General features: G+C 33.8%; 2 protein-coding genes across 2 annotated transcripts; both read left to right on the forward strand.

Moving 5' to 3' along the window:
• The first annotated feature begins 7,738 nt into the window (after positions 1-7,738).
• On the forward strand, positions 7,739-9,373 carry LOC147807395 (uncharacterized). Its single transcript, XM_087168922.1, has one exon. It carries the CDS (start codon positions 7,739-7,741, stop codon positions 9,371-9,373), a length of 1,635 nt encoding a protein of 544 aa, XP_087025048.1.
• Positions 9,374-9,671: 298 nt separating this feature from the next.
• Positions 9,672-11,165, forward strand: LOC147807396 (uncharacterized). Its single transcript, XM_087168923.1, has one exon. The coding sequence runs from the start codon at positions 9,672-9,674 to the stop codon at positions 11,163-11,165; it is 1,494 nt and encodes a 497-aa protein (XP_087025049.1).
• The last annotated feature ends 351 nt before the right edge of the window (positions 11,166-11,516 follow it).

An 11,516-nucleotide genomic window follows, 5' to 3' on the forward strand; every position in this document is an offset into this window, starting at 1 on the left:
TTTATTTTATTTAGTGCCTAATACTAAAATTAATTAAGCACCATTGACGTCACTAATACAGTGGAAATCTTTTAAGTTTTACTCAATCGAATTTGAACTATTTCTTGCCGAACATTGATTTTGTTTTTTAGTCCACAGCATAATGTTTTATTTTAATTTGTAACTACTCCCAAAATTAAATAAGCAACGTTAGCTTCAATAATAGTATGAAAATCATTTACTTTTTTTCAAACGAATTGCTACAATTTCTTCAGTATATAGCTATTTAGTACATTGTTTATTATCTATTTCAGTCATTGTAATTATTTCAAATATACAGTCCATGGTCAAATGATTAGACACACTGTGAGATTCTATGTAAAATCTTAATTATCAGGTAATACTATACAGCTTTATTGATTTTACGCGACTGAAGCCATTTTGCACTTGTTTACGTTTGTGTATCAACTTGCTAAATGAGACGATATATTATATGAATTCGACGATTTTATAAATTAGACGATATATAATATAAATATAGAATATTTATGGTATCAGGTATTATATTGGTATATTATAATAATTAGACCAAACTATTAGACTCACTGTAGTGTTTTAATAATGACATGATTTGCTCGCGTTTATAGGCAATACTTTTATATTTAAACACACATGTAATGGGTTTTCATTCAGGAGGTTTTATAAATACTTCCTATTTGTATTTATTTTTAACGTATTGCATCACAATGTTAAGCAATTGATACATGAGCATCAACAATTGAAAACCGGTTTCAGCCTATCGTAAAAGCAATAAAGCTGTATAGTATCATCAGATAATTAAGATTTTACATAGAATCATACAGAGCGTCTAATAATTTGGTCTGTTATTAAGCCTCATCGGCGTCAAAGATAGTATGGCGAGTTGCTGCTTTTCTTATAAGGAAGATACTACCATTTCTCCACTAATTATGTATTTTAATATATAATTTATTCTCTCACTACACTTCTCCTAAGTGAATTAGTATTATCTTCTCATTACTTTTCCCTTTAGTACGTAGTTTTTTTTTGTTCTAATTAGTATCCTTTAAATAAATTAATCAAACATCATTGGCATCAATAGTAGTATTACCGGTTTTTACATTTCTCCCAAATAGTATAGGAGATTTCTCTTCAATTTATTTCTCCAATGATTTTTCTTTTCAGAGCATAACTTTTTTATTTTTTTTGTATTTCAAATACCGTCGATTTTAGTTCATATAGTTTTATATAAATACGTTTTAAAAGACTATATATATACATGAAAAATTAACACGTGATTTCATATTATTTAAAGAATACTAAGTTGATGACGTGAACTGCCTACGCTACCACGCTCGCATTGATTATTTTATTTTATTTTATAACCGTCGTTGAACAACCGACTCATTTGCTTGGGTAAACGACTTCTAATGTTCAACTACGTATCCTTGTAATTTTTAACCCAATCCAGAAGACAAGGGGACTTCTAGATCAAGTATTGGGATAAATTTACCTTCTTGAAGGACTTTTTGTTGGAACTAACACCCCATTTATGTTACATGAAGAGGAAGACCACGAGAAACTCCCACAATTAGCCTGACTGCGAGGGGACTCTAACCCATGATCCGTCTACCATTGATTATATTTCACTTGAGAACTGCGTTCTGTGCAAGCCGGATGCGGAATTCTTATCGACCAGCATTGGCAAGGATTCGAACTCGGTTCACCTCATAGGAAGGCGAATGCGTTATCCCCTGAGCCATCGCGGGTCTCATCTTGATCATTGAGTTTGTCTGAAATGACGAATAATAAATAATTAAATTCTTAAAATCATGCAATTAATTCATTTTTTTTATTAATGAAAGCTATTGGCCAACAAACATATACTGTATAAACAGAGCTGTAAGTTAATAAACGCCGCGGAGGCCAATTCATTTCTTATTTAAAAAAAAAAAAAAGCATGTACAGTTTATTATATAGCAAAACCTATAGTAGAATTAATGAGAAAAATACCTTTTCCTGAAACGTCCTTCTCGAACAGATAAATAAAAATATATTTACGATTTTTAGGAACCGATAGCTGAAATCACCTTTCGTACCAGATGCGGAAATTTCACAAACTGTTCTAGATAAACGTTACAGGTAACTTTGTTCTTTTATTATAATAGATTTTATACATTTTACCTTTTCATAGTTCTATATAGGTTTATTATAAACACTAGGAGGCTCCGCTCCCTGCTCGCTAACGCTCGCCAACCCCCAAGAATTGCTACGCAATCCTATGTGGTTCACGCCGTGAACCATGGCTCGCTGCGCTCGCTCGCCAATGAACACAATGTTCTAGCACAAAGACATAATATATTATCATCAAAGACATAGTATTTTATCATCAAAGACATAGTATTGTACTTATGTAGATGAATTCTACCAATGTTCTTATTGGCTTTTAAAAAAAGTATATTAGCTATTTAGATTGTACATGGTGAAAAAATAAAAACATTAGCTAAATAAGAAACATATTAGCAAAATAAATTATCAAATATTGCTTCACTAATATTCTGCATTTTAAAGCGTGAAAATTCAATGCATAAATAAACGCGAAATATAACGAAATTCAATGCATTCAATGCAAACACTTAAACGTTTTTTAGACGTTTAGGTAACTCCCAGTAGAAAAATATCAATTCAACAGCGGCCTTTTAAAGCATTCTCACTTCAATTAATTAATTAATTCTTAATTGGGTATACTATAGCCTACGTCACAGGTTGTGTTATTCCTACTAAATTTAACCCATGAACGGCATTTTCTGCGAGCCTAACTTCAAGCCACAAATAAACAAACGAAGTGTTTGATCGTTTAAATAGCTGCTCGCCAGATTTTATTGCATTATAAAGAAAAGTAATTGATATTCGATTTTTGATTAATAATTGATTTATGTGGATAGTGGCATAGAATTTAGCATTGCGTCATGGTAAATGTTATTCCTACTAAGTGGAAGTAGTTGTGTTTTTTTTATATTATACCCAATTGAGTTTAAATTAAATATTGTCATGTCTTTAGTGCATGAATCTGAATTGAACAACCTGATAATACTCACTCTTGTTATTGTTATCTGGTTGCTCACTACGTGCTCTTGCGCGCCGAATCCAATCAATTAAAAATGAAAACTGTTGCCAGCGCGAGAAAAGAAATATCATCGGTTTTATTGATACATACATACGTACGTATTAGCGTTTTATATAATATAGATTGCTTTTATTGATAAGATATAAAGAATTTTCTTATAAATATTTTAATGTCTGAGTTTAATCTGCATTATTACAGCATGTATAAGTTAAATCTGCATTAACGCTGCATGACAGAGTTAAATCCGCATTAATACTGCATTTCTGAGTTAAATCTGAGTAATCCTGCATGTCTGAGTTAAATCATCATTAATACTGCATTTCCGAGTTAAATCTGCATTAATATTTCATGTATAAGTTAAATCTTCATAAAAGTGCATCAATCACTCAATTGTCGCCGCTCATACTAATTATAGTACCAACGTTACGCATATTGTGTAAGTTATCTGCTGTAAAAAGTGATGTCATATTGCAGTTATTTCATTACTTTAATATGTATGCATTGTTTCAATGCAGTGTTGAAACCAGGGTAAGTTTGATATATATCTATATACGAGGGTTGCTATTTATATTTCTGGCCTAATAATGAAAAAACAAATATGTAGGATCGTAATTGGTTTTATTGTTTTTCAAAATATTCTCCATGATGATCAATACACTTTTGCATGCGTTTGAACCAATTTTCAAAGCACTTTTTCCAGTTCGATTGAGGTAACTCCAAAACATGCGTTTTGAATGCATCAACCGCTTCTTCGGGGGTCGAAAATCGTTCTCAACGTAATTTATTTTTGATGTGTGGGAATAAGAAGAAGTCATTGGGTGCCAAACAGGGCTGTACGACGGATGACCCATCAGTTCGATCTTTCGCTCCGTCAGAAATGCCTTTGTTTGAGTCGATGTGTGAGAGCTAGCATTGTCATGATGAAGAATGATTCGCCTGTTCTTCTGCTTTTTTCGAATTTCTCCGATGACTTCTGGCAAACAAATGGTCGTGTACCATTCAGAATTGACCATCCTGCGTTGTTCTAACGCCACTGTTGCCACATGACCGTTAATGCCGAACAAACAGGCAATCATTTGTTTCGATGTGCTTCTTCCTCGAACAACTTTTGTTGGTTTTGCCTCGTCTAGGAAGACCTATACAGTTGATTGCTGTTTTGTTTAACGCTCATATGCATAGATCCATGATTCGTCACCTGTGTAGATGTTATACACAGCCTTTGATGTACCTTGAACGCATTTTTCCAACATTTCCTTGCACCAATCGACACGAGCCTTTTTTTGAGCGTTTGTCAGATTATGCGGGATCCAACGCGAACAAATTTTTTTTACGCTCAAATGTTCATGCAATATTTTATTGATGCTAGTCATACTAATGTCACATGACGATCTTGCTTTATCAGTTCACGCACAGCATCGATCTTTTCTGGCACAACAACGAATTTTGGACGACCTGCACGGGATTCGTCCTGGATCGAACATCGACCAAGATTAAATTCGTCATACCAATTTTTTACAGTGCTGTAAGATGGCGATTTATAGCTGAATAAAGAATTAAGTTCATCGAAGCACTCTTGTCTTGACAATCCACGTCGAAAGTTATGAAAAATAATGGCACGAAAATGTTCACGATTCAATTCCATTTTTTGAAAGAGAAGAACTTTTCAATTTACTGTCAACAACACAAATGAAGCTATAGTGGTAAATCGTCTGCTGAATTTATGTTTAAAAATATCAAACTTTTGATTAAAATCGTCTGCGGTCGCCTAGCAACACTTACTGTTGCTAAGGCCAGAAATATAAATAGCAACCCTCGTATCAAATACGCTCTTATTATATAAACTAGCCGCCTAAGGCGGCCAGCTGTCCGCCACTCTAAAAGTTTTCACAAATAAAGTTTTTTAAAACATAGCAGGAAATCTGAAGATTAGTGGACAATTAAAGTGGTCTTGTCCTGCAATTTTGTCTTCATATCCTTGGGCCCTAGCACTGCTAGTAGAGACACGATCCTCTTCCAATCTTCTTTGACGTTTCTCTGATGTTTCTCGGAGTCTAGCATTGCTAATTGAGACACGATCCTCTTCCAATCTTCTTTGACGTTCCTCAGGTGTTTCTCGGGCCCTAGCATTGCTAGTTGAGACACGATCCTCTTCTAATTTTCTTTGCCGTTCCTCAGGTGTTTCTCGGGCCCTAGCACTGCTAGTTGAGACACGATTCTCTTCTAATCTTCTTTGACGTTTCTCTGATACTTCTTGGGCTCTAGAATTGCTTGTCAAAATTCGGTCATGTTCCATCCGTCTTTCACGTTCCACAGACGTTTCTTGGGCCCTTCTTCTTTGAGAATCTCTTAATATCTTTTTCTTTGACAAAATACAAAGTTTTTTGGAAGGCGGTTCTGCCATGTCAGTAATCGGGTTTTTAAGAAGTCAACGAATACTTTAGAACAACAATTACTATGAAAGCAAATCATGAAACTTCAATATTAAAATCTAAGTGCTTACCTGCAAACTGAAACTTTTCTGAAAATAACTAATTACATTTAATAAAAACTGTTAAAATAAAGAATAGAAAAACCAAAGAGATCCAAGGTAAGTGTGATCGTTCCTTCAAAAATAATTAAATTCCTATTTTATATAGCTACAACGCTTAAGAAGAAAAAAACTAAAATGCTAAATACATGAAAAGAACACGAAAACGAATAAATTTTTTATGGTATCAATTTCTATTTCTATATCGCTACAAAAATTATCGTCTTCGCTTAAGAAAAAAAAATAGAGCGTGGAAAGAAGAAAAAAAACTTAATATAACAATTATGCACAGCGACAAATAAATCAAAGCGAAGCGTTCTATTTACGTATCGAATATGTTGCCACATTTTTAATACAAAAGTTAAACTTTTATCCACTTAAACTAATGCGAACCTTACAATTAAATTATTAATTCCTTCGTATATTATTGGTTTAAGTTGTCGAAAATTAATATTTCAATTGTAAGGTTCGCATTAGCATACGTTTATAAGAGTGGAGAAAAGTATATGCATTTTTTAATAGTTTTCTGAATATGGCTCTTTGAAGAAGAAAAAGCATAGATTTTCTTACAAAATGACTGATAACTAAAAAACTAATCCAAATTTTTGAAAAAGAAAAAAAATACTTCTTCATTATGTCAAAACACAATTATGTGCCGAGTTTCGTGCCTGGGCGAGGCTTCTGGGGCGATATATTGTGATTACAGACACACACACACAGCCGCGTTTATTATTATGTATAGATATGTATAAAATATTTTTAATATACAAATCTTGATATTTGATAACAACCTGTATTTCAGATAACACCTAAGAGTGGTGTAAAGAGAGTTGTTGGATTATTCAAGTATCAGTCAGGGAAGTATTACAATACCGCGTTAAATTGAAATAAGGAGAAGTTAAATCACGCATGAAACTTCAAATTCAACTAATATATTTGTATACTTTTTCGAGGTTAAATCTAAGAAACTATTCATCACAATCGTATTGATTTCTTTCTGATAATAGAAATCGAAAATTTTTAAGTTTAAGTTGGTTTAAAATATTAATTAGAGTTTTATTTTATATCTTGATTTTCTTTAAAACCCTTCAAAATATATTTTGACAAATTAAACCATAGTTGTTACGTTTTGAAATAAGAATTGGATAGGTTTTGTATAATGGAGAGTTGGGTGAAAGCGTTTTTGTTTGTCTCCAAAATAACTTTTGACTTATACAATGGAACTCCAGTTTATGTTTTAGAAATATGTTGAAATTTTGTATTTTCTTTAAGAATTTTTGTTTAATAAAATATAGGAGTGGAAGAAATAGGGTATATTTCTTGCCGTACTCAACATTGTGGTGACCCGAAGTAGTGATAAAGGAATGGATGCAATATTAAGAAAACGCAGAGCTACTAGAGCTTCCTTTACCAAAACGTTTAATACTTTATTTGAAGAATTAAATAACGAGTTACCAGATGATGAAGTATTAAAATTTAAGAGTGCCACGTTAGAACGACTCTATGGAATATTAAATGATTTCGATTCAAAAGTACTAGAAAAAAAGTTTGAAACTGATGAAGAATTTGAAATGGAACATACAAATACAGAAGAGTATAATGAAAAAATGGATCTCGCTCGCGTAAAAATTGCAGACCATTTCAATAAAAAAGTTGAACCTTCCTTGGCTTCCTTTAGTTCGTCGCCAAAGCTAAGCAGACGAAAATTAAAGTTACCCAAGATTGAATTGAAACAATTCGGAGGTGACATTAAGGATTGGCTTACATTCTGGAATCAATTTAAGCGTATCCACGATGACCTAGAAATGGAAAAAGAAGATAAATTCCATTATTTATATCAAGCAACCGTAGTTGGTTCCAGAGCTAGAGAAATCGTGGAGAGTTTCCCCGCCACTGCTGACAATTATGATAAGGTTATTGAATGCTTAAAAAATAGATTTGGCGGTGAAGAATTATTAATTGAATTTTATGTCAGAGAATTATTGAGTCTAGTTATTAAAAATGCCACAGAACAATCGAGAAGAATAAATGTAACTCATTTATACGATAAATTGGAATCCTACCTTCGTTCTTTAGAGTCAATAGGTATGACCAGTGACAAATACGCAGCAATGTTATTTCCTTTGGTTGAATCGTGCATTCCTGAAGAGATTTTAAGAGTTTGGTTAAGGAGTTATTCAACAACAAAGGTTCAAGAAAATACGTATTGTGAAAAATTGAAGCAACTGCTATTGTTTCTGAGAAACGAAGGGGAAGGAGAACAACGAATTTCTTTAGTGAGAACTGGATTCAAATTTATTGCTGCTGGTACTAAGAAAGAAAAGAAGACTGAAGCTGATATATTTATACCAACAGCAAATGAGTTATTTTCTGGAAGTAAAAGCTCGAGGAATGTGGTAGATAGAAGGTGTGTATTTTGCGACAAAAACCACGAGAGTAAAGATTGTTTTACGGCAGCCAAATTGGCTTACCATCAGAAGCAAGAACTAATTAAGAATAAGAAAGCTTGCCTTATATGTCTTAAGTTTGGACATAAAGCAAAATATTGCAAATCAAGTGTTAAATGTCTAATTTGTGCTAAGAGACATTGGTCGATCATGTGTGCAGAATTATCGCCAAACAAGCACGAAGTAAAAGATGAAGAAGTAATTGATTCGAGTAAATGCCAAAATGTAATACTTGCGAATTCTTGCTGTTCTGGAGAGATATTCCTTCAAACTTTAATGGTAAATATTGAGAGTAAAGAAAGAAAACGTGCTATAAGAGCATTAATTGACACTGGCACTCAACGCTCATATATTCTGAAGAGCACTGTTGAGGAACTGAAATTTCGCCAAATTGATACTCAAGCATTGATTCATAGCTTATTTGGAGGGTCAAAATCAAGCAGCGAAATTCATAATCTTTTTTCTATTAAAGTTACCGATTTGAAAAATAGTTATAGTTGTAATATGCATGTTTCGGATCAACATAAAATTTGCAGTTTTGTTCCACGACTTCATGATGGACCTTTGATGCAGGAAATGGTACTGAAGGGCATCTCACTTAGTGATATTGGGAATCATCGACAGCCTATTGAGTTATTAATTGGAGCCGATGAAGCAGGAAAACGTTACACTGGGAAAGTGTGCAATTTGGCGTGTGGTTTAACTGCAGTAGAGACTTATTTAGGATCGGTCATTATGGGGAAAATGAAACCCTCAGTAATTGACGCTAATCTTTCGAATGTTTTGATTTCTCTATTAACTCAGACCACTGACATAGAAAATCTTTGGAAGCTTGAAGCAATAGGTATAACAGATGCATGTGAAATAAATGATCAAAAGGAAATAGAGGACGCAGTCCAAGTGCACTTCGAAAGAACAGTTAAATTGAATTCTGAAGGCCGGTATGAAATTTATTTGCCATGGATCAAAGAAGCCAACATCTTGCCTGACAATAGAAAAGTAGCCGAAAAGAGATTACTATCAACTACAACAAAACTTAACGAAGCTAATAAATTTTTCGACTACAATGCAATATTTGAAAATTGGTGTAAGGAAGGTGTTATAGAAGAAGTCCCTGAACAACTTAAGGGCAATAGTGCACATTGCCTTCCTCACCGAGCAGTTTTTAAAAACAGCTTGACAACTCCGGTGAGACCCGTTTTTGATGCATCTGCCAAACAGAAAGGATCTTTTTCATTAAATGATTGCTTCGCCAAGGGGCCAAATTTGCTGTAACTGATACCCGTGATAATTCTAAAATTTAGAGAAAACAGCATCGGCGGGTAATTTCCGATGTAAAAGGTGCCTTTCTTCAAATTTCAGTAAATGATAAAGATCGTGACTACTTACGTTTCTGGTGGTGGAACTTTGGTTGTCCAAGTCTAAAGAAGAGAGGCCTAATTCAACCCCAATAGAAAATGAAGAGGAAATATACTTAGAGCAGAGAAAAACCGTTGTGGCAACTCTTACCTGCGAGAACACTGAAAATTCTTGGATGCTAGCATATTTTTCGAGTTACTTAAAAATTTTAAGAATGACGGCATGGATTCTAAGATTCCTCAAAAATGCTCAGAAAACAAGAAATGAACGAGAGATTGGCGAGCTGAAATTGTACGAATTGAATGAGGCTAAAAAGATATTAATGAAGCAGATTCAGCAAAAGTCATTTAATGACGAAGATATCTCAAGGTTAAAATCTTTATGCGTCTTTAAAGACGAAGAAGGTATCTTAAGAGTAAGCACCAAGTTAACTGAAAGAAAAGATCTTGAAAGCTTTATCAGTCCTATACTGCTGCCAAGCACGCATAAACTTGTGGAATTAATGATTTTTTACATGCACAAAAGTATGTGCCATGCGGGGATTCAGATATTGATGTCTAAATTAAGAGAACGATTCTGGATTATAAGATCTCGTAAGACGATTCGCAAAGTTTTAGCTCGTTGCGTGAGATGTAAAAGACACCAAACTACGAGGATCGAATACAATCCAGGAGTGTTACCTGAAAACAGAGTCAAAGATGCATTGGTGTTTGAAATAACAGGAATAGATTTGGCGGGACCTTTGATGCTTAGAGAAAAATGCAAAGCATGGATAATTATATTTACATGTGCTGTCTACAGAGCCATCCATTTGGAATTGATAACTTCTCAATCAACACAAAGTTTTTTGCTTGGATTACGACGATTTATAGCCAGACGAGGAAGACCGAAAGTTATTTATAGCGATAATGGCACCAATTTTACAGGAGCTAACAACCTATTTAAATCGTTAGATTGGAAAATGGTCGAAATTGAAGCATCTGTGAATAGGATTCAATGGAACTTTAATCCTCCTGCTTCCCCATGGTGGGGAGGATTTTGGGAAAGAATGGTGCAGATGGTTAAAGAACTTCTTCGTAGGGTTTTAGGTCAATCAGCTTTAAATTATGAAGAAATGACGAGCGTCCTTTGTGATTGTGAGACAACAATAAATTCTAAACCTCTCACTTATGTCTCAGAACAAGGGGATGAACTCATTCCATTGACGCCAGCTATGTTCTTGAAAGAAATAGATGATGTCGGAGTGCCAGATTTAGATCAACTTGATCAAGTAAATTTGAATAAAAGATTAAGGTACCAGCAAAATTTGCGCAAAGCTTTAAGAGAAAGATTTAGAAGTGAGTACCTTGGGCAATTATTACAACGACCATCAAAGAGTAAACCGATTGAACCTTTGAAAGTAGGAGATATTGTTTTAATCGAAACTGACGGTAAAAAAAGAACTTTATGGCCAATGGCTAAAATAATAGATGTTTTTCCTGGTAAAGATGGGCAAGTACGAGTGGTTCGCCTTAAAACTTCATCCTGTGAACTCGTCAGGCCTGCGCAGAAGATTTTCCCACTCGAAATTTCCTCACCCACTGAACCTAATCTAATGAATAATGACGCATGCAAGAATAAACCAGCGAAGGACTTGCAGGTAGTTGGAAAAACAGTAAGAACGAGAAGTGGAAGACTTATTAAAATGCCAATTAAATTTTTGAGCTGAAAAACTTGGACTTTCGGAACAGAATTTTTAACATTATAATTTTCATTCATTTTACTCATAGAAATATAATTAGTTTTGATTAGTAAAGTAAACCTCCAATCAAAACGGTGGGAGGATTGTTGCGTTTTGAAATAAGAATTGGATAGGTTTTGTATAATGGAGAGTTGGGTGAAAGCGTTTTTGTTTGTCTCCAAAATAACTTTTGACTTATACAATGGAACTCCAGTTTATGTTTTAGAAATATGTTGAAATTTTGTATTTTCTTTTAAGAATTTTTGTTTAATAAAATATAGGAGTGGAAGAAATAGGGTATATTTCTTGCCGTACTCAACAATAGTTGTGCAAAGGTAG

The sequence above is a fragment of the Parasteatoda tepidariorum genome, chromosome 7 (assembly GCF_982258835.1).
Source record: "Parasteatoda tepidariorum strain Cologne lab strain chromosome 7, Ptep-v5.0, whole genome shotgun sequence".
Taxonomy (NCBI): domain Eukaryota; kingdom Metazoa; phylum Arthropoda; class Arachnida; order Araneae; family Theridiidae; genus Parasteatoda; species Parasteatoda tepidariorum.